This window comes from Diachasma alloeum, unplaced genomic scaffold, assembly GCF_001412515.2.
Source record: "Diachasma alloeum isolate Michigan unplaced genomic scaffold, Dall2.0 Dall_scaffold_00183, whole genome shotgun sequence".
Classification (NCBI taxonomy): Eukaryota; Metazoa; Arthropoda; class Insecta; order Hymenoptera; family Braconidae; genus Diachasma; species Diachasma alloeum.
This window is the reverse complement of record NW_021680349.1, coordinates 2,245,575-2,270,410: the sequence shown is the minus strand read 5'-3', so window position 1 is coordinate 2,270,410 and position 24,836 is coordinate 2,245,575. Positions and strand designations below refer to the sequence as shown.

The window sequence follows — 24,836 nt, the reverse complement described above, 5'->3', positions numbered from 1 at the left end:
TCATAGTTTCCGAGATAATCGCGAAAAACGAAAGTGCCAAAAAAAATTAATTCAATTCATCTTGTATAAGGCCTAGGAAGTGGAAAAACGCAAACCTGAGCCGTCCATCTGCCTATACGGAACCCAAATTTCCTCAGGAATCGAATGGAATAGGTTTTAAGGCTAATATGTGTTTCACCTATTTGTATTTTTATACGCCTGTGTGTTTCACGCAGTTGCATTTTTATACGCCTGTGTGTTTCACGCAGTTGTATTTTTATACACATGTGTGTTTCACGCAGTTGCATTTTGATACGCCTGTGTGTTTCACGCAGTTGAAGTTTTATACACCTGTGTGTTTATACACACAGGAGTGTGAAAGGCACAGGAGTATCTGAATACGACTGCGTGAAACACACAGGTGTATAAAAATACAACTGCGTGAAACACACAGGCGTATCAAAATGCAACTGCGTGAAACACACAGTAGTATAAAAATACAACTGCGTGAAACACACAGTAGTATGAAACGTCAACTGCGTGAAATACACAGCAGTATGAAAATTCGGCTGCGTGAAACACACAAACTTCACGCATGCATGGAGTGTACGGGAGTGATTCACGCAATGGTGCGAATAGTCACGGCCTAGAAATATTAATGCTCGCATTTTCAAGATTAATAAGAAATCCCATAAACAATTAGATATTCAATTGAATGCAATTTTAAAGCAGTGTAATGATGCAATCGAGACACTTTTACAAAAATTCGTCAAAATCCCCCCATTCACGATTATTTATTCCACAGAGTTTTCAATGGATGTCGAGAGTTCTCCAAGCAGTCGACTCAATTCACGCTGTTGGCATCTATTGTCTCGCCCTAGTGCCACCCAATTACCTACCAAAAACACCCCTCGGTGGTATTCATCTCTCCGAGACAAAAAGACGATTTTTAGAAGGCACCCTACATCCAGCCAATGTACTCCTCTGTCCACACACTTGTGTCACGAATCTGCCGAAGCCACGTGAAGTGCATTCGGGTAAGTTATCCACGAATAACAATGCCAGATACTCCCATTGTTCTTCCAGTGCTCGCTTAATATCAAAATAACGTTATTTCAAAATCATATGAAATTTTACATGAAAACGCAGATACTCGACTCAACGTGATGGTTGATTGACACTTGTTGCAAAAGTGTGTTCAATGGTGTGGAAGCGTGCGGCGAGTTTTGATTTGCTAGCGAGCACCTCTCTTTTATTTTCATTTTTTTTCTCGATGTTTTTAAAGCACTTTTACCCCCATTTCTCTCCTATCATTTAAGGGAAGACTACTATGAGTTTTTAAAGTCACGGGCTATTGACGTAAGATGTCTCATCAGTTGAAGATCGATTATAATTTTTAAAAAAGGAGAATTAGGGGGAAAACAAATTAGTCATTGTTCGCTTGAGCTGCAAATTTGTTTTCAAATTTTTAAAAAATGTGCAGAATAACAATTGTGAATTATTCCTTTCAATTTCCATCTCAAAGTAGTTTTTCGCGCTATCTAGCTATTTATACTAGCTATTTTGCATGAATAGTGCAGTTTTTAGTTAAAAAAAAAACGAAATTGGCTATTTAGACGTTGAATTGAAAGAAAAAGTAATTGGTATGTTATATTAGTATTGAAATTATTTTCAATACTTTCAACGTCCACCGGGCAAACCAACAATAACATTTTTTTACACTCATCCTCCATTTTTATAGATTTATAATTAATTTTCAACGTACGAGAGATCTCACTCCAATAGCCCATGACTTTGAAAACTCACAGTTGTTTCCCCTCGAACAATCTAATTAAGAAATTTTAAACCCAATTATTTGATTAAAATTTTTGTTAATGCCGTACGCTTTTTACGAAAGCTGCAAGCTTGCGATTTATCCTAGATTCAGCATCATGAAAGGCAAATGAATAGAAAGCAAACGCTATTTCATAATTGGGTTGAGTGTTTGCGTTGTTTTACTAACGAAATGGTGCGGGGGCGTGTAGCGGGGGATTCTGTTTCAGACGTTGGTCCAGCTAGTGTCATGGTGGGTAACATTGTCCAGGGTAATCGTTTGGCATCTGCTCAGGGACGCGATCTTGGAATTCTGGATGAAGAGAGTGATAATGCTAAAAAGGTAAATGAACAAATATAAATTGATTGTTTCGTTCGTTTCTTTCCCTAAAATGTTGTCTGGAAAAATAAAGAAAACAATGAAACATTCACACTTTATCCATATTCACTCTGACAGTATTTTATCAATTTTTTATGGGTTCTTTATTCTTCTTTTTGAATGAATAAATTGTTGCACCTGACGTTGAATGCCATGTGCATTGGCAACGTGACATCAATATTTTATAATTGAACGAAAATTCCCCAAATCCCCCTGCCCTAAAAGCCCTCGCAATAACTAAAAAAATATTCTTTCAGTACCAATTCATCTCCGAAATTCTCCGATGGCGTGCAGTAAGCACATCAGACCACGTGATCTTCACCTTGCTCAATGCAAAGGGAGCAGTAGCCACCTCCCTCTCCTGCTCCCAGCTCCACAAAAAGGCCGAGAGAATTGGCAATTTGCTCCTAGACAAAGGAAGAATAAACACTGGAGATCATGTAGCTTTAATTTTCCCCCCAGGGACAGACCTCATCTGTGCATTCTACGGTTGTCTCTACGTCGGTGCAGTGCCAGTGACAATAAGACCTCCTCATCCCCAGAATCTCCAGACAACTCTACCAACAGTGAGAATGATCGTTGACGTCAGTAAATCAGTGCTCGTCCTGACTAATCAGAATATGGTTAAATTACTGAAGAGCAAGGAGGCGAATAATGTCGTGGATATCAAGAGTTGGCCAACTGTACTCGATATGGACGATATGCCAAAGAAAAAATTGCCAGTTATGTATCGTGCACCAACAGCTGAAATGCTAGCCTATCTGGATTTCAGTGTATCAACAACTGGAATGTTAGCTGGTATCAAGATGTCACATGCTGCTGTTACATCGTTATGTCGTGCCATGAAACTTGCCTGTGAACTTTATCCCTCTCGTCACATAGCCCTCTGCCTTGATCCCTATTCAGGACTTGGTTTTGCTCTCTGGTGTTTGAGCAGCATATACAGTGGTCATCATTCTATTCTCATTCCACCGTCTGAAGTCGAGGCTAATCCGGCACTGTGGCTCTCGGCTGTCAGTCAATTCAGGGTCAGGGATACATTCTGCTCGTATGGAGTTATGGAGTTGTGCACTAAGGGGTTGGGATCTTCGGTACACGCTTTAAAGGCTCGTGGTGTTAGTTTGGCTTGTGTTCGAACTTGCGTTGTTGTGGCTGAAGAGAGACCTCGTATTGCACTTACTACGAGCTTTAGTAAACTTTTCTCCGCGCTGGGGCTCAGTCCACGCGCTGTCTCTACGTCGTTTGGGTGCCGGGTGAATACAGCTATTTGTTTACAGGTGAGAGATTTGAGGAATTTGAAAAAATTCATTTTTTATTCGGGTTTTAATGGTTCTCTTCGCAAGTTTGAGGACATGTGATGACATTCTTTGATGCAGAAAATTGAATTTCATGTATTTTTTTACTGGCAAATTAATTAATTCCAGGAAAATTCAATGAAATGGCAATTTTTGAGGCCATATGATAAAAAAATGGTATTGAAAATGGGAAAATTCAAGTTATTGTTGTTCTAAATCTATTTTGACAAAAAATTCTGTTGATGAATTCCCAAGATAAATAAAAAAATTTATTAACAATTGGGTCTTAAATTGAATTCGAATTTGCAATATTGAAAATTCAAATGCAAGAACTACTTCAATTTTTAAAAATTCTAATAATGTATCTAAAAAAACTAGCTTTTGATGCTGCAGAAATAATATTAATAATATTTGTATTTCATCAGATATTTAGAAACTAATTGCACACTTTTAGAAAATTACTCCTGGAATTCCAAACGAGAAATCTTCAAATAATAAAAAAAACTATTAATTCACGTGTCACAATGACAATTCACAATTTGACAGAACAATACGGTCCAAAAACCGACCTGTTCTAAAATGAACTCCTCCCTCATCTCAATTAGACGAAGAAATTCTAAATTGGCTCAAATGTTTGCCTCACCTAAATAATTTGATCCCTACGTAAATATTTGAATGAAGAATTTGACCCTGGTTTATTGTTTTAGGGCGCCTCGAGTCCCGAGCCATCGACCGTCTACGTAGACCTCCGAGCCCTCAGAAACGATCGTGTTTCACTGGTGGAACGGGGTAGCCCACACTCCCTGTGTCTAATGGAATCCGGCAAGCTGCTTCCAGGTGTCAAAGTGATCATTGCTAATCCAGAGACCAAGGGACAATGTGGAGACTCTCATCTCGGTGAAATTTGGGTGCAATCGGCTCACAATGCCAGTGGTTATTTCACTATTTATGGGGATGAGAGTGACTATGCTGATCACTTTAATGCTCGTCTTGTCACTGGAAATACTGGCGAGGTTTACGCTAGAACTGGATATCTCGGATTTCTCAGGCGCACTGAGTGCGTTCAACAGTCTGCGGTCGGTGGCGACGTGTCTGGTGCGGCCAGTGACACGTCAGTCTCGGATTTGGACATCTCAGCGCCGGGTGATGCTGAGCTGCATGATGCTGTTTTCGTCGTTGGGGCATTGGACGAGGCTATTCTTCTCAGGGGAATGCGGTATCACCCCATTGATATTGAGAACAGTGTCATGAGGTGTCACAAGAAAATTGCTGAATGGTAATTATCACTTTTAATTAATTTATTCAGTTTATTAATCATGAGAATCAGAGCTGATCTAGTTGGAGATATTAAAATTAATGAAACTGATGAATAGAATGACAGATGAATGATTATGAAATTTAAGGTGAGAGGAATCTAAAAGACATCCTGATTGATAAAGTGCACTCGAATGAAAAAATCGTATTTTGGGGAAAACATCTGTTTCGTATTCTTAATGCAAAGAACTTCTAGTGCATCAATGAATCAAAATACAATTTTTTCAAATTTCCTTACGTTTTCTTCATTCCAAAAATATTCTCGAGCCTCACAACATTATTACTTTGCTATCATTTTACTCTATTCAGAAATATTATGATGAATTGCGCTTATCAATTAATGATTATGAAATTAAAGGCCAGATAAATTAGACAGTCATTTCGATAAAATGCACTCGAAAGAAAAAATTATATAAAAATAAACGTCTTTCGTTTTGCACTCGAGAGAAACGTAAATTTCTAATGCATCAATCACCCAAAATACAAATTTTTCACATTCCCTCACATTTCCCCCATTCTGGAAATACTCTCAAGCCTCACAAAAGAATGATGAAAACACGTGTTTGCACACCTATAATCTCATCTCAGTCAATAAATCCTAGGAACGTGTTTAAACGGCCATGGCCATGATTCACACGAGTGTTACGGCACTCCTCACATAACTCCATATCTACAAATAGTCGTGAACTCCTTATCTATTCCGTTAACGTTCGCAACCCAGTGTTTCCCGATCCTCCCACCAGATGCATAATTTCTTTTTATCTATTATTATGTGAAATACGATGTTTTTTTATCCGTGGGTGTGGGTCGTGGGACTTTAGAGAATTCAGTATGCAATATTAATTAATTATCAATTCATCGATATCAAATCAATTTGTCGATCAGAATGACTTATTCATAAATTTACATATTTATTGAAGTAAAAATATTTCATTGAATGAAAGGTCACTTTTTCCCTCTTAAAAACGTAATATCATGCCCATTAATTGAACTTTTATTGGTTTTCATTTCCTAATGAATTAATTGATAAAATTAATTGAAAATAATGAATGAAAATTGGTAATTACATACTATTATACATGAGTTTCTTTAAAATCCCATGAGATTAATAGCAATATTAATTATCTGTTCGTTGATATCAAATTAATTTCACAACCAAAACGATTCATTTATAAATTTCCATATTTATTGAAGTAAAAATATTTTATTCAATGAAATGTCACTTTGTCCCTCTTAAAATCGCAATATCATGTTCATTAATTGACCTTTTATTGGTTTTCATTTCCTAATGAATTAAATTTTGAAATTAATTGGACATAATTAATGAAAATTGGTAATTAATTACTACTACCCGTTGTTTTTTTCTGAAATCCTGTTGACAAGAGGTATTTAATGATTTAAAAAATCAACATTTCGTCTCAATTTCCAGTGCTGTATTCACATGGACCAATTTACTCGTGGTTGTTGTCGAGCTAAACGGCAGTGAGAGCGAAGCCCTGGATCTCGTTGCCCTAGTAACAAGTGCTGTCCTCGAAGAGCATCACCTTGTCGTTGGTGTTGTTGTGGTAGTTGATCCCGGTGTTGTACCAATTAATTCACGAGGTGAAAAACAGAGAATGCACCTGAGAGATGGATTTTTGGCTGATCAATTGGACCCAATCTACGTGGCGTATAATATGTGAGCACACATGAAAAAAATCGCACACAGTCTCACATCCACAACATTATTATTAACAGTTATAATAACGTATGTCGATACACATGACAGAACAATTTTATACAATTTTTATTTGATGAATTGTTGGATCCATACGTACTGTGATGTTTACGTATGTAGAGTTATTATCTCGTATTTGCTAACTCTGGTGATGCCAAAACAATGCTCTCACACGTTTTGAACATGTCTGAGGTTGTGTGGGGCAGCTAAATGTTTTTTTTTCTTCGTTTATTTTAATTTATTGTTCTCTCAAGGCTCCAGCGTTTGGAGCAGACTGACCGATCGACTGTAGCAAAAGCAAGAATTCAATGAAAAAAATGAAAAGATTTATAGCGTACACTGGCAGAAAATCATTGAAATTTCATGGACATTTGACTATTGATTTCGATTTAGGGGAAAAAACAGTTCAAATTTCAGATTTCACTGAAAACTCTTCAAGTCAAGGAATATTCAGTACCAAATTATGTTGAATTCTCAATTTATTGACAATTCAAGAATATATTTACCTGAATTTGCCTGATTTCTGTGGATTTTCGTGGAATAATTCAACTGGAATTAACTTTCCATTCATTTTCCATGAAATTTCAGCAAAAAAATTTTCAACGGTGTAGTATCATTATTACTGGAATTGTGTAATCCAAAGAAACATGTGAAATTGTGAATTTTGGATTGATTTATCAATTGAATTATCTGTTAACTCAAAAAACGGTCGATCCAAATACGATTATTTTTACGTAATTGTAACTCTGGTAATAATCAGTATGTAATAAGGTCATAAAATCAATTAAATGTCCTTCTGTAATGAGGACTGACACCCGCGTATAAAATAACACTTCAGATGGCAGTCGTTTTATCTTGATTATCACCGATAATAATGATTCAGTGATTCTTATCCAATTTCTTCTGTGGTTTCTTCATTTATTTTATCGAAATGATAATTGAGCTCAAAGTTTTTATCGCATAAACGTAACGTATTATTTTTTATTAATTTTTTTAAATGGTCAGGACGAGGTCTTGTCACAATGGTGTAAAGTTTTATTCCCTCCCTCTTCGTTCTCTCTTCGATAATTGCAATCATGTGGCTCCGTCATTGAAAAAAATATTTAGTTCTCCCTCATTTCTTCTCATTTCCCTCTATTAGACTAGTGCAATACGCGTATTTGTAAATAATTCTCGAACTTATTTTTTTTGTGTAGCAAAAATTGTTTTGGTATGAACGATTAAAATATGTTATGAATTGATTTTCTGATTAATGTGACAGACCGATGCTCATTGATCTCACCTCAATTAATTAATCTATTATTGAAAAAAAAAAAATCAATTGACCAATTTACGCACGAAAAAATTTCATAGAGAAATCTTGTGAATTCGATAAATTAGCTTTACTGCATTAAAAAACAATAGAAACTATATAATAGAAAAAATCAGTAGAATTTCATCTTATACAATCTTTTCTATTGAGATATTTTCTACAGGAATTTCCGGACATGAATATTTCAAGTTTGTTCCAGACTATTTTTTCTCTATTCATAAAAAAAAAGTTTTAAAAAACTTGGAAAGCTTGAGAAAATTTCCATAGAAATATCTCAGTAGAATAGGTTCTGTATAGAAAAATAGAATTCTATTGATTTTTTCTATAGAATATTTTCCACTGAACATTACTTTGAAAAAATAACGCGCAAAGAAATCTGCTGAATTTCAACAGACTCAGCCAACAACTAACAGAAATTTCAATATAACTTCTACAATTGTCGGTGTTTCTACGAAATTTTTTCGTTCGCACCTCAAAGTACTTTACCTAATTTCCATTAACCAAACGCGTTATAATTTCACGTAACGATGAATTAGCGAATGATATAAATAGTAGCAGCAACGAATTTACTAAGTAATTAAATGAATCAAGTAGTGAATAATATAATCATTTGTTTATTCCTCAAGTTAACGACAAAGTAATTATGAAATTAATGAATACGACACGAGTTGATCCACGATAATTAATCGTGGATGAACTTATTTCTTGGCCTAGTGTCTCATTTCCAATCCATCATGCTTATCATTATCATCAATTAAACTACAATTAAACAATTGATGATGAAAATCAATTCAACCGAATGCGTTCACCTTTATAAAAATTTATAAGATGTGGCCAATTGCTCGTGAACGAGTGGTAATTGCGTATGTGAGGAATGTCGTTTATATTATGTATAAATGTTGATACTAGTAGTTGGTAAGAATGTGGAATACTTGTCATTTTTATTATATAAAATGCCCGTAAGGTATACAGCCACGTTCATTGACTCCTCCCCCCTCCTTCCCCCCCAATGATATCATCGAATTATTTTCCTGTCATTTTTCTCTCAATTTTCCCGCGGCCACGTCAACCCCGCCCCCTCAATAATCCCCTTCAATTCACCCCTCCGCAGTGTTTTGGAGCCGCGTGATGTGTATGTACATAAACAATAAACTCCCGTTTCCTAGTGTAATGACATTATAATTTGTACGTTGGTTATATATACTTAAAAATACAATAATTGTCACTAGGACACGTAATGTTTACTGTAATGACAGTCGCGTATGAATCTCCCTGATTTGTTTTTCAGATAAAAGCGAGTTGAATAAATGAAACTATTCGAATTGACATTTGAAAATCCAGCTTTTGCCACTTGATGATGAATTTTTCATAAACAGCTGGCTAGCAGCGCATTTTTGTAGTCTTTTATAACGATTCAGCAAGTGACAAATGGGATGTTTTATGGAGTAAACATTTTCACGAGATGATGAATACACAACATGCCAGTTTAATCCAGTGTACGTTTCATGTTTAAACGTACATATTTTTTATTTAATTTGTAATATTCGAATACCGTAATCTACGTGAATCATTGCACAGAGCAAGTCATCATCAATAAACGTAATGTAAATTTTTTAAATGTTCTTATTTTATTTACGATACCAGAAATAGTTCCTTCGATTTAAGGGGGGTGGGGGAAAATGGATAATCGAGTAGTGATCAACTTTGACAGGTGGAGAGTGCTGGAGTAACTGAAAATTCATCGAGATGTGTCTCGAACATGCTTCGTGCACTGTTGCCAGCGGAATACATTCGCGAACGGAAAAATTTACGAATTTAGTTATTCATGCGTAACGGGGGTTTTGCCTGTGGCACGTGTCAAAACCCGTTTCCGCGGTGTGTCTGTACAGTCTGCCAAAATGGAGTCGAGATCCGGTAACAAAAGGGCGGGGATACACACATGCGTGTGAGAGGTTGTATTTTTGAAAGATGAACGCTTTGTGGTGTTTTTCTCTAGATAAATCTTATTTATTCTGGAAAAATTCAGGGAAATTGTTTTTTTTTCTCGTTTTGGGGAAAATTCGAGAAGGATCTTATTTACTCTTTGAAAAATCGAGAAAAAAGTTTTTTGAATATTCATTTGAGGAAATTCGTCGGGTTTTTAAAAAAATTACGAAATAATCCCGATTTTTATGAGCAAAAATTTGCTAAATTCTTAGTTTTTCAAGAAAAAAATCCAGAAAAATGTTTATTTTTCTAATTTGTGAAAACTGCGGTGTTCGGGAAAATCGTGACAATTTTCGAAGTTTTTGCGGAATAAAAAAAGAATTCGTTTTATTGGACAATTCATGAAAAATCTCCATTTTTCTGAAAAGGAAAAAAGAAAATTCACCCTTTTTCTAGGAAAAATTCAATAAAAATATCATTTATTCTGAAAACAATCAAGAAAACTCGTATTTTTTATTAATCAGAAAAAATTCTCTGATCAATTTAAAATTAGCGAGAAATCTCAGTTTTCCTAAACAAAAATCTGTAGAATCCCTAGTTTTTCTCTAAAAAAAATTCAACAGAAATATCATTTATCGTGAAAACAATCAAGAAAACTCGTATTTTTTTAATCTGAAAAAATTCTCCGATGAATATAAAATTAGCGAGAAACCGCTTTTCTGCCCAAAAATCTACAAAATCCATCGTTTTTCAAAAAATTTATCTCTAGAAAGCCGATAGAAATTCACTGACTTGAGTGGCTCCTAAGCCCCCATAAACACAGGAGATGAGCGCGCTCGCGCGCGCGCACCTTCTAGTACTCCAAGGACCAAAGACTGGAAATTACGAGTCACAAAGTCGGAGTGAGTGAGACAGCTGGCCTCGTAAAATTGGCCAGCCTGCAAACAGCCCCTTCTTTATATAGTGTGATATCCACCTACCTTTCGTTCCCAAAAACCTCTCCAACACCAGACACCGGGAGAAAACTGAAATGATAAAAAAACCGAAAAGTTAACGCACCACCAACGTAACTGGATAAATATACCCGTGAAGTTTAGACTTGTGCGGTTCCCCGAACTCTCCGGTACGGGGAAAAAAACTGGTAGACAACAGTAGCGTCAGTCGAACGAGCGTGCCGGTCGGCCAGTTGAGCACAGTCAACCGTTGCCAGTGGCCACGCGTATGTGTTGATATTGTTGTGCGTCAAACATTCACTTCCAAACGACAGAAATTGTCGTCAAGTACGCTAACGCCCCGTTCACCCCCAAAATCGCGTCGATTAAAATATTGTAAGCGTATTTCCGGGTATTTCGAGGTGATTTCGAGGAAAAACGGGGGTTTGGAAGGGCGGAAACCTTCACGAATTGTCCGGACATTGGTGTGAACCCCCCACTGGACCCTCCTCCCTCTCTCCAAAATATTGTTGATTGAGCGGGGTACGTGTGACAAGAGGTCCTGGGGGCCTCTCATTCCAACTACGGAGACTCCGTCGACTCCTCCTAGGACACATCGTTGGACACCATCTCGAGAATTAGGTGAGTCGCCACTTCCTTCCGTTGAATGAGGATAAAGTATTTTTATTTCGCGAGAGATTATTGTCCTACAATTTGCGGGTTTATTGTTGAGATTTTTTTGACACATGTGAGTGATAAATGCGTGCGGATTTTCAATGTTGTGATCTTTGATTCGACTTGACGCCTCTAGTGCGGGGTCCATATACGGTGAGTGAGCCCTGTCTCTAAAAAAATCCAGTGGAATAAGTTATAAGGAAAATCAACATCTGTAGACGTTTTGCTCCAAACAAATATCTATTTAAAAACGCACGGAAGTCGCTTAATTTTTAATACATTTGGCGCAAATTACTAACGGAAATTTGATAGAATTTCAAGAATTCTTGTAGAGTTCCAATAGGAATTCAATAGAATTAAAAAAAAAAGCGCGAGGTTCTTTTTTAAATTTTTCAATTCCTGATACTTTGGTTGTAATCGTCACCCATAATCTACGATTGTCATTAAATGCCTCAATAGAATTGAATTGAATGCAATTTTCAATAGAATTGGGGCAGAGAATAAGCAGAATTTTAATTGAATGCTAAGAAATTCTTATAGAGTTCCAAAATAAATTCAATTAAATTTTTCTATTAATTTTTCTCATGCGTGCATTCAGCTCTATTCCATTATCAATTCCCGATACTCCGGTTATATTTATTTATTCCATCATATGTATACCCTCCCGTGCCTTTACATTTTGTTCCCATCCCCACAATGAAACCCCGACATAGAATTAAATTTAAAAAATTATTAGATTAAATTAGATTAAATTAAATTACAATCAATTTAATTTTATTGTGCCTGGCACAAGTTCTAAATATAGTTTGCACTTAGTAATAGCAGGGCACTGAATACTCCGGTTATAATTGTCACCATAATTCGCTGTTACAATTAAATGCCCCTCAATTGAACTTGTTCTCCACATAGAAAGAGAAAACGCTCCATGCCCATCACAAAAACCTTTCACGTGATCCAACGCTCGCCCCTGCCTCTAAAAAAAAATTGAGTGGAATAAGTTATATAGAAAAATCCACATCTACAGATGTTTTTGGGAAGTCGCATAATTCATAATAAAATTGACGCAGAAAAAACAAATAGAATTTTTGTAGAATTTTAAAAGAATTCTTATAGAGTTCCGACAGAAATTAAATAGAATTTTTTAGAGAAAGCGCCCCATTTTCCTATCAATTTTTCTCCGGCGTGCCTTCAACCCTATTTCATTGTCAATTCCTGATACTCCAGTTATAATATTGCCACCCATAATTCGCTATTACGATCAAATGCCCCTCAAGTGAACTTACTCCACGCAGAAAGAGAAAATAACGGTCGATGCCCATCACAAAAACCTTTCACGTGATTTTACGCTCGCCCCTGTCTCTAAAAAAATTGAGCGGAATGAGTTATATTAAACTAAGAATATACTAAACTAAAAATCCCATCTACAGACGTTTTTGGAAAGTCGCATAATGTTTAATAAAATTGACGTAGAAAAAACAAATAGAATTTTTGTAGAATTTTAAAAGAATTCTTATAGAGTTCCAACAGAAATTAAATAGAATTTTTTAGAGAAAACGCCCCATTTTCCGATCAATTTTTCTCCTGCGTGCCTGCAACCCTATTTCATTGTCAATTCCTGATACTCCAGTTGTAATATTGCCACCCATAATTCGCTATTACGATCAAATGCCTCTCAATTGAACTTATTCTCCACGCAGAAAGAGAAAATAACGCTCGATGCCCATCACAAAAAACCTTTCACGTGATCCCAACACTCGTGACTGCCTCCCCAGCTTTTTACAGTGCAGGGGGGCCCAAGGGAATGCATCCCGTGGAGAAACGCCGGCTACGGTGAAATGCCGGTGCACCTGAAGCCCGCGTGACAAATCCATTACCGCTGTGAGAAAAATTATTCCCCCCGAATTGATGATTTTCATCATAATGACGCATACCTTGTAAATAAATTCTGTTTCAATTCACTTGTCTAAACACCCGGTGGCTATAAACGATGATGCGAGACCGCATTGCGACGATTTATCGCGGGAATGTAAACAATTATGAATGGCGCATGAAATTCTCGGAGATGGAGCGGCAAATATTTAGGTTTGAGGAATTGGAAAAAATTGTTTTATGCGTTTTCCAGAAATGTCGTGTCTACTCATGATAAGATCCCCCAGGGGTCACATAAATACGTAACATACATTTTTATTGCAGTTAATTATTCCATTGTATTTCCCTCAAGTTTAAATTATTTATTTCACAATTCGTTAGGTTGTTGAACGGTTCTCATTCTGCGTCGGGGTTTATTCCATTAATTTTGCCATTTGTTGACTTGTTATTTCATTCATTCGTTCCGTGTTTCCATTTTGCTGTAGTTGTATTCGTAGTTGTATTAGAAGACAGTAATTAAAAATAGCCAGCAACTGAACACTTGAATTTGCGAAATTAATAACTGATGATGGAGAATTCAATGATACGAGGGCCTGAACCATGATCATTTAATACTATGTAATTATCAAGTTGCAATGCTACGTGTGAATTTTCAGTGTTGACATATTGACTTCTATCGACGAATCAATTCCTCAAAAACAATTTCTTAAAAATTCAAAGAAGAGATTTTTCAATGAGACTATGAATCTTTAATTTTATTGTGAAAATTGAACCTATCAAATTGAAGTTGATTAGCTTGAGGATTCAAAACAGATATTTGAAATCACATAAGATTCTCGGAGCTGCAGAGGTAAATATTTTGGTTTAGGAAACAAATTCTTCGCGATGACAAACCCATAAATTATATATTCTGATTACATTGAATTATTCAATTCTATTTGACTCAGGTTTAATTTATTTATTTCAGAATTCGTTCGTTTGTTGAACATTTTCATTCTCCATCAGGTTTTATTCCATTGCTTTTGTTATTTATTGACTTCATTCATTCCGTCCATTTTTTTGTTCTTGAGATACTCATAAGAACAGACAGTTGATTATACCCAGTAACTGAACATCTCGATTTTGCAAAATTAACAATCGATGATGATGGTGATTATGCAATACTATAGGATTATCAAGTCGTCATGATGACTAATAAAGTACATGAAGTACACATTTCGATGGCATTAAATTATTTAATTCTATTTTCCTCAAGTTTAATTTATTTATTTCACAATTCGCTCGCATGTTGCAAATTTTTTATTCTCCATCAGGTTCTATCCCATTTATTTTATTTATTGACTTGTCAATTCATTCATTCCTTCCATGCTTCTATTTTGCTACAGTTGGGTAACAATAGACAGTTAAGTATAGCAAGGAATTGAACATCTGGATTTTGCGAAATGAATAATCGATGACAATGAAGAATGCAATGATACGAGGGCGTTGGAGTGGCAGAACCCGTCTTTTTAATGCACTGCGTGTACCGTCTGCCCCGACAGTCACGCGATCTTTCACACGAGCTTTCCACGATGAGAAATATATATTTTTAAGTATAGGTTCAAGTCATTTCACGTGGCCGAGGGCTTTGGACGCTTTCAGCCTCCCCCGGGACATCTCGAACAAAATGACGGACAGCTCCGCGCATTTTCCGTATTTTTAGTAACCGAGCTCAGAGTTCACGATGAAAAAAAAAACAACATATTCTTCAGTTCGAATATCTATGCAACAACGGGCTCAACCGTGACACTCTTTCTCCACTCGTGATTCTTCAGCTGAATGAGGGAAAAATAAAAATCTCCAATCGATATTCAATGTGTATTACGGGGAGCTAATGTGCAAGTGGGTGAATGAATAATCCGTCTTGGACGTCATAGTCTAATCCCTAATAACATGCTGATCGATATGCAGAGCGTGACTCATACACATGAAGAAAATTGATATGATATATCAGGAATTATTTAGTGAAATTGATACTCTTTTTACGAAAATGTGCGATTAAAATAGAGCTCCTATTTTTGTTTGCACTTGTGTGCGAAGAAAATTGATAAAATGTGTCAGGAATTATTTATGGAAAATGATCATTTGTTCATTCTCATTTTTTATGTACATAAATTTTTTTGTTTTATTTTTATTTCATCAAGTTGAAATAATTTTTTCATTTATGATCGGGATTAATTGGTCATTTTAAAATTCTGTTCCTTATTTTCTCGGTACTTTTCTCCTTTTATTTGATTTAAAAAAATATTAAGTTGAATTAATTTTTACGAAATCGTTATTTAAATTTCTTTTATCAATGCTTCAACTCAAAAATTCTCCACTTTACAAGAAAAAATTTTGAAATTCATTTGTAAACTTCATTTAACGTTTTGAAAATTTGGATTCATTTATTGTTCATTTATTATCATGAATCATTAAGTGGAATTGAAACTCTTCTTTAAGCGAATTCAAGATTGAAATGTAATCTTATTTTTTTAGCACTTGTGCACGCGATGGTAATTGATAAGATATGCCAACAATTATTTATTAAAATTGATAATTTCTCGCTTCAATTTAGGCTTGACTTTATCCTCACACACTCTCTCTTTTATTTTCGTTTTTTATTTAATATTTGTATAATTTTTCAATTGATAATTCACGAATTAGTTAATTTTTTCCCCGAAATCTTCACTTAAACTTCATTGTCGCGACGAACACAGCGAGAGATTCCCTGCCACTTGACAATCCCCTAATTCTCACACTAATCAGCCGCGGAAGACTAATTACCCTGTTAATTTAACGTTTCGTCACTCACCGCTAATTGCATCCAATTGATACATGATTGGAGTGCTGTCCAAGTACGGCAACAGCTTGTCTCGTGACTTTCGTTGTCTTAATCCCCCCATTCAAAGTATCACGCGATTAATCAGAATTAATCAGAATGAATCACAATTGATCCGTAATAAACCAACCGTCATTACACGAAACGTAAAAACATTTAGACTCCCATCGAATAAAAAACAGAATAATCCCTCCGGGAATTGAGCTTCACTCGTGACTGCCAACGGAATCGAGAGTCATTGGTTCATTTCCAGCACAAGGTTGCAAAGAAGCGGATCATTTGCGCGAATGAAAAAAAAAACTAGGAAAAGATTTTTAAGAAAATCTCGTTTTTCACGTACATGGGATTTGGAAGGTCGCCAGTATAAATTATCCCTACCCACAGCTCATAAAAAACGCCCGATTCTCGAGTAAAAAATTCCCCCGATCCATTATCGAAACAATTTCCTACCGATCCAACTGCCACACGTTACTATAAAAGTTCCTTTTGTTATCCTTTATCTCTCCTCGCGTATTCCCTCAATGACACGAACATTAAAACGATGGATCCCATTGAGATGGTAATGAACGCACTAAAGACTACATAATAATAGTCATGAAAAAGCCAACTATGGATTAAAAGAAAACATACGATACAGATCGATGATTGTCGCACAGTTCGTGACAAGGACGATCTGGTGAATTCAAAACATCGGGCTGTAAAGTTTATTTTCACCTCGCATTAAAAAACCATCGACAATCGTCAAAGTTACGGTTGAGCATTCGTGAGATAAACGTCGTCTTCTGCAATCCTCCAGTGTTTAGAATTTTCTTATTAAATTACGTGAGAATAATTTTAAATTATCCGTACTTAATCGGTATGATTCAAAACCCATTTTGCAGTGTATTAAATTTTTTTTCGGCCATTTTATTTTCATAAAGAGATAATGCAACTTTTGAAGGAGCAGATGATCATTCGCTATGAGATGTCAGAAAAAATTACGATTTTTCTCCATTTGGTGAATAATTGCGTGGGAAAAATCTGAAATAATTAATATCTAATCAGTATCATTTGAATTGAAACGTATTAGTATTAATTTTTTATTCAGGCATGTATGACCTCTCGGCCTTTTACATATGATGAAACGTATTAGTATTTTTCTTAAGTTTTTATTCATGAAATGTCGGGCTGTAAAGTTTATTTTCAACTCGCATTAGAAATCGATGGACAATCGTCAAAGTTATGTTTGAACATTTATGAGATGAACGCCGTCTGCTGCAATCATCCAGTATTTAGAAGTTTCTTATTAAATTGCGTGAGAACAATTTTAAATTATTCATACTTAATCGGTATTATTCAAATCCCATTTTGCAGTGTATTAGAATTTTCTTCGGACATTTTATTTTCATAAGGAGATAATGCAACTTTTGAAGGAGCAGATGATCATTCGCTATGAAATGTCGAAAAAAATTGCGATTTTTCCTCATTTGGTGAATAATTCAGTAGCGAAGTGGTAAAAGGTGATAATTAATTTTATTATTATCATTTGAAAATTAATATTTCAATGTGATTCACGCAAAATTCTTTTTTTTTTAAATACACTTATCTCCTTTTACCACTTCGCTACTGAATTGTGTCGGAAAAATCGGAAATAATTGATACCTACCCAGTATCATCCGAATTAAAACATTAGTATTTTTAAAAACATTTTTATTCATAAATAAAAAAATAATGAAACTTGTCTAAAACAACAAATCACCATTTTCTACAATATGCCAAAACATTCTCTATTTTTTACGATTGATGAATAATGAGACTACATTAGCAACAAAAATATCCTAAATTATTAATTTTATCATAAGACGCTAACTTAAACCAGATTGTCCAGCATGTTTTATTATTTGAAGGACTGAAACAGTCACCAAATAGAGAAAAAACCTATTTCGAATCTAATCCTCCTTTCCTCCCATTTTCAAATCGATCTGTCTCCATGCAATTCCACTTCGATCCTAAATTCACAAGTTATTCTTTTAGTTATGATGAAAAATAGTTGGTAGTTGGATTCCATCACCAAGTGTCGTTGTTGTTCTGGTCTGTTCTCTGGACGTGGCTGTTGGTCAGTCAGTGGTGCGTTGCTCTTGTGATCGGTTCGATAGTGATGACTCCACTGTAACTGTCGGCACAACACCCATAATCCCTCCAGAGGAAACAATTTGCTTTCCTTTCCCCGTAGACTCACACGAGTTAATTATTTCGATTTTTCAACAGTTAACAGAACGGAGCCTGCATTGCCCCGACATCTCTACATGTGGACATCTCCGTCCCGCCTGAGGATTGGTCGAGCACCGAGGAAAAAGGACATTAGAAAGTAACAGAACATCTCGGTCAACGGGATCTCAGCGAATAGAGTGCGAGAATAATGGATCGCAAATCTTCACTTAGTACGAAGAGAAAATTATCGTTTCTCGGCTTTGGCAAACGGCCCTCGGTGAGTGAAATATCTATCAAATTAATCAATGCTGATGAGGGACTTATCGATGTAGTCGCTGTAATTTCTCGATTATTAAATTCATTCGATGGGAGTTAAGGGTCGTTATCAGGCCTCTCCGATTCGCCGTATGGTTTTGAATTTCCACGGTTCATTAGTGCCGTGACATTGTAATTTGATGCCGCCGTGAGACATTGAGGCGCTCGGTATGCGTTCAATTTTTTCATACCCCTCGTTTTTATCCTATTTTTTTTATTGAAGAGTCAACACGGAATTTGTGAACGCTTAAAGATTTTAAACACCATAGTCGCCCGAGACGTTAAATGGTTATTGACTTGTGACCGTCAACAATCAGGCCAATAAGTTTGCGAGGTCGTCCCGCTTTGTGGTGTTTTTTTTTTCGACGGCCATGCGACTGACGCGGCCGTTGCCGCCCATTTCCGTATTTCTATCGGTTTTTTTTTAGGTTTTTGGAGGCAGTGAGAGGAAGTCATTAGGGGTTCGTGGGTAGAAAAAATGAGTGAATAGAGTCACAAAGTAGAGTGACGTCAGGAGAATTTTGAGCGAAAACTTTTGGAATGATTTTTTTCAGTTATTTACGGTTTTGGTTTTGACTATTTTGCACTGGGTTTTCTTACTTATTTTGCGGGAAATACTGCAGTCCAATGTAACGCTATACAATTGATGGAAACTATTGCAAAATAGCCGATAATTCCGTATTCCATTTCTGAATTTCTATCAGTTTTTTCGGGTTTTGGAGGCAGTGAGAGGAAGCCATTAGGGGTTCATAGGTAGAAAAAATGGGTAAATTGCTTCACAAAAATAACGTGGCCTCAGGGAAATTTTGAACAAAAACATTTTCAAAATTATTTTTTTCAAATAACTTCAGTTGAAAACAACAAATGTTGGAAAATAACACGAAAAAATAACGCATCAATGGGTTTTATTTAATTATAGTTTTTGTTTTTCCGAATGGGGATGGCAATTGGAGTGGAGCTTTGCAGTCTTGAATATTTTGCAGTGGGTTTTCTTATTTGTTTTGCGTAAAATACTGCACTCCAATGTAATACTATAAAATTAATAAAAACTATTGCAAAATATCCGATAATTTTAAAGTACTTGCGAGAATAATATTAAAGACCAGTCTGAAAAAAAAGTATTCGCAAAAGAGCGAATGCAATTTATAATGCAAGATACATTAATCCATAACGAGTCGACGACAAATCGATTTCACTCAGGGAGTATGCACATTAATGAAACCATAAGCTCTATTTACGCAATAATTCTTGTACAACTCCAACATAAACGCGAATGAAAAGGCTTGCAATATCTAAAGTAGCGAAGTTATCAACAGAATCAAGATCGAAATCCAAGTCTGATCACGTCAAGCTTTCGCATTAAAAAAATTGAATTAAGAAATCGATCTTCTTAAAGTCAAGAGCCTATATCGCACTCCAATGTAACACTTGAAAATGATGACGTGGGCCGAATTTCGGAACGGTATTATCGCAAAATGTCTGATAATTCTGAAGGACTTGAGAGAATACCACTGACAAAATGATAAATTACATTTTTTTAAATTGTAGGAAAATTATAGCGTTAGAAAATATTTTCCAAAAAATATGGAAGACCTGTATGAAGAAAAAGTATTCTTGGAACTGTGTGATGCATAAAATTTCGAGTTGTTGAGTGCAAAAGAGCTCAGTTTTTCAGGCCTGATGATATAAACTGCAATTTATAATGCAAGATACGTTAACCCATAACGAGTCGACGACAAATCGATTTTACTCACGGAATATGAACTTTAATGAAACCTTAAACTCTATTTACTCAATAACTCTTGTGAGACTGCTACATAAACGCGAATGAAAAGGATTGCAATATCTAAAGTAGCGAAGAGTTATCAACAGAATCAAGATCGAAATCCAGGTCTGATCACGTCAAGTCTGGGCATTAAAAAATTTGAATTAAGAAATCGATCTTCTTGAAGTCAACAGCCCGAGTGCATTGAATAGGATTTTTTGACCAACTTTTTATCAATAATTTTTTTTACTTAAGTCTTCCCACTAGAGTTTTTTATGAAATTTTTCAGAGATGAAAAATTTGAATTAAGAAATCGATCTTCTTGAAGTCAACAGCCCGAGTGCATTGAATAGGATTTTTTGACCAACTTTTTATCAATAATTTTTTTTACTTAAGTCTTCCCACTAGAGTTTTTTATGAAATTTTTCAGAGATGAAAAATTTGAATTAAGAAATCGATCTTCTTGAAGTCAACAGCCCGAGTGCATTGAATAGGATTTTTTGACCAACTTTTTATCAATAATTTTTTTTACTTAAGTCTTCCCACTAGAGTTTTTTATGAAATTTTTCAGAGATGCACCCGTCATCGTCGGTAGTTACGATCAATTTATCACTCCAGTTTTTTTCCTCATCAGACATTGGATCTTGACAGGAGGAGATGAGTCGAAAAGATTGATAGATCGTCTTTCGAATTTTAACCTCCTAGGTTTAGATGGAAATGTCAACGTAGTTTTTATTACTCAATAGTTCTTCAGAATATATTTGATTCTCATGTTCATTTCTTCCTTTTCCAAACTGAGATGTGTCGAGGAATAATTATAAATAAAAATTCCAAGGAAATTCACCGTTCGTCTCGCAGTTTTTTCCTCAATATAGAAAAAAAAGATTATAGAACTTCGCAGAATTTCGGACCACGATTATTTTACTTTTTCAGTAAATTTTCCTCGAGATTTTCCTTCCTACAGTTTCACGCACGAAAAAATTACACGGAAAAACTTGGCGAATTCGATAGAAAATTCTAGTGAACAATAGAATCGATTTGTAGAAAATCGATATCAGATATAAACATATAGAAAAAATTAGTATAATTTCATTTCTCTACACTTTTTCTATTGAGAAATTTCCTATAAGAATTCTTCAACACAAATTTGATAAAGTTCTCCACTAAATTTTGCTTCTCTCTCCATAAAAAAAAATCGAACGAAAAAACTTGGGAAATTCCAGCTGAGGAATTTCTACAGAAAATATCGCAAAAGAATAAATTGCATAGAAAAATCATATTCTATTGACTTTTCCTAAAGAGTCTTTTCCATTCAACATTTCTATTAAAAAAAAAAACGCAGGTAAGCTGCGAAATTTACAATAGAATCGGCCAAAAACTAACAGAAAGTCGCATAGAAATCCAGTACAAATTCGCAGCGAGTTCGCAAGTTTTCACGCTGTGACAAAAAAATAGTAATTGTTGTAGTTTAGTTATTGTTATTGTATTTGTTAGTAGTAGTTATTGTCCTATATAGTTATGGCCAAACCATGATAATTTTCGTAGCGGTAATTGTTCTCGTGAGACATTTACATGTCTTTCGGGTAAATACATTCGTTCTACAGAGAATTATGAGTCTCCGGTATTACCAAGTGAATGCTATTGAGTAGTCTATACTTTTGTCCAATAGACACTCATAATTTCCATGAAACAAATGATAATTCCAAGAGGAAACTACAATTTTCTCGCCGCAAGCTGTGTTATTAGCAAACCTAGATAATTTCGAGGGGACAATTTTTTTTTGAGAAAAAAATATTCTTTCCTCGTCGATATATTCTTTCTATGGTATAAATCTATGAAGTTCTCTCAGATCAAATGATGGTCGTGCAATACATTATATTTTTTCACGACAAAAATTTAATTTGTGAAAGATATTAAATTTCCTTCTATCAATTTGTTTAATTTCTCTCAAGTAATCAAGACCTGTTCCACTCCATCAAATAATCTCACGTGGAACATAAAGTGTTTTGGCAGAGCTAGTTTTTTCTCTCCACGCAAGAAAATTTTCTCGTACGTGCTTTCAGTTGGCGATCCAATGATTCCCGCAGAAGTAAAGACAAAAAACATTCATTTTTTCCGCTCGTTCATGTGTCATGAATCAGTCTTCTGACGCGGAAAGGCGATTAGTCTTGAAATGATAATTTCAAAAAAAACAATATACTTACGTCTACTCGCACAATTGCAGTTGTTATCTAGCATTTCCCCGTTATGTAACGACGATCAGAAGCCGTAGATTAGATTAAAAATATATAAACCACCGATCATTGTCAATCACCCCGACTTTATTACCTTCATGAAATGACATTAGTCCCCGTTACCAGGTGATTCCCTCTTTCATTGTCATTTCACCGAAAAACCGTGAAAAGTGGCTAGATTGAGTCACGAGACTAAATGAAAACGTGTCGCTTTTTGAGGTTCAAGGTCAGTGCCATAGTTGGGTGGGCTATTGTGTTCTATAGATAGCATCTGGTGAGACCTGGGTGGGGGGTGCACGGTCGATGCTGGGTGGAGTGGGTGGGAGCAACTTGTGGAAACACCGCGCCGTCGCTCTCTGCATACTAAAGGATGATCGATAAATCCTTCATATGCACTCGGTTAACAGAAAATAAATTGAAAACTGCTGTGGAACAACTTAATGAACATTTTTATCGTGCAAGAACCGTTCAATTGCGCAGAGCAGTAATCGCAATTGAAAAAATTTGAAATGCTCTGGGGAATTATTTTCAAAGTTGACATTTTTTTTGGAAATTAAAACTCGAAGAATCGACGTGGGTGAGTTCTCAGGGATGTTACCATGAGGAAAAGCTATCGGAGATAATAAATATTGTTCCTTCGCTTTTACTCTGCTGACAGGTGTACGTCAAGAAAACAGTAGAATGTTTCCTCAAGTTTTTTCATTGAAAAAATCTAGATGATTTTATGCGGAAAATGTAATTGTTCTGTTATATTTGACGTCGTCACGACTGAAATACATAATTAATTCGTTGGTTATGGAAATTATTTGAAATGTTTTAATTGAAGAAATTAATATTTAAAAAATATAAAATTCAAAAATAACAAGTTATCTGCATTCTACATACTGAAAGATCATCGATAAATCCTTCATATGCACTCGGTTAACAGAAAATAAATGAAAACTGCTGTGGAGCGACTTAATGGACATTTTCATCGTGCAAGAACCTGTCAATTGCATAAAGCAGTAACTGAAATTGGAAAAATTTTAAATGTTCTGGGCATTTATTTTCAAAGTTGACATTTTTGTCTGGAAATTACAGTTGGAAGAACTGACAGATTTGAGAACTATTGTTGTTCGACTTCTCACGGATGTTGACACGATGAAAAGTCATCGGAGATAGTAAATATTGTTCCGTCGCTTTTACTCTGTTGACAGGTGTACGTGAAGAAACTAGTAGAACGTTTCCTCAAGTTTTTAATTAAAAAACTCTCTTGAGATGTGCTTATGTAGAAAATATAATTGTTCCGTCATGTTTGACGAATTCACGACTGAAATACATAATTAATTCGTTCGTTATACCAAATATTCCAAATGTTTCAATTAAAAAGAATGAATAATATTCAAAAATTACAAGTTATCTTCTGGCTGCATATCAAAGGATGATCATGCAATAAACTTTCAATTACATAATGCAGTAACTGAAATCAGAAAAATTTAAAATCTGCTGGGGAATTATTTTCAAAGTCAACATTTTTGTTTGGAAATTAAAACTACAAGTATCAACAGTTTTCAGAATTATTGTTGTTCGACTTCTCAAGAACGTTAACATGACAGAAAGCAATCCGAGATAGTAAATATTGTTCCTTCGCTTTTACTCTGCTGACAGGTGTACGTCAGGAAAGTAGTAGAACGTTTCCTCGAGTTTTTCCATCAAAAAAACATATCTTTCAATTTTCCCACGTGGAAAATAAAATTGCTGGGTCACATTTGACGACTTCACGACTGAAAAACCTCATTAATTCGTCCACTGTAGCGAATATTCACATTACAAATACACATTCAACAAAATAAACTACAAAAATAAGAAGCCCTCTGCAGTCTGCGCACCAAAGGATGATCAATAAACCCTATATATGCACTCTGTCAACAGAAAATGAATTGAAAATTTCTCGTTCACTCCACTTCAAGTAAAACTCCTTCTTTGTAATTCTTTTTTGAAACTCTCTCGAGATTTTCTCATTCGGAAAATTCTTTTGTTCTGTTACATTTGAAGACTTCACGAATGAAATACTCCAGTAAATTACACGCTTCAGTAAATATTCACATCAAAACTGAACCTAAAAAAAAATCTACGCAGGAACCGACTTAACATAGCAGCCAGTAATCATAGACTGTAAATATTGGTCCCTCCCAGACAAACATTTAAAAACCGAAGTTCTCATTTTGCGATATTCCGATTCCTACCAGACCGCTATAATATCCCTCCCCCCCCCCCCCACCC

At 35.4% G+C, this 24,836-nt stretch overlaps 2 protein-coding genes across 5 annotated transcripts in view; both read left to right on the top strand.

Moving 5' to 3' along the window:
* LOC107047344 (disco-interacting protein 2) overlaps positions 1-6,866 on the top strand; it is a 25,370-nt gene extending 18,504 nt beyond the window's left edge. For 2 of the 3 annotated variants that reach the window (XM_015270113.1, XM_015270107.1), the window contains exons 6-10: positions 785-1,016; positions 2,004-2,134; positions 2,428-3,447; positions 4,173-4,741; positions 6,209-6,866. In XM_015270113.1, coding sequence (XP_015125599.1) covers positions 785-1,016; positions 2,004-2,134; positions 2,428-3,447; positions 4,173-4,741; positions 6,209-6,461 — 2,205 coding nt within the window. In that variant the 3' untranslated portion in view covers positions 6,462-6,866. The remainder of the gene's footprint in view (positions 1-784; positions 1,017-2,003; positions 2,135-2,427; positions 3,448-4,172; positions 4,742-6,208) is intronic. The other variant, XM_015270116.1, reaches the window with a different exon arrangement.
* Positions 6,867-10,935: 4,069 nt separating this feature from the next.
* Positions 10,936-24,836, top strand: part of LOC107047320 (band 3 anion transport protein) — a 29,295-nt gene continuing 15,394 nt past the window's right edge. The window contains exons 1-2 of one of the 2 annotated variants that reach the window (XM_015270087.1): positions 10,936-11,308; positions 18,318-18,537. In XM_015270087.1, coding sequence (XP_015125573.1) covers positions 18,469-18,537 — 69 coding nt within the window. In that variant the 5' untranslated portion in view covers positions 10,936-11,308; positions 18,318-18,468. Of the gene's footprint in view, positions 11,309-16,822; positions 16,893-18,317; positions 18,538-24,836 lie in introns of those variants that run through there. The other variant, XM_015270091.1, reaches the window with a different exon arrangement.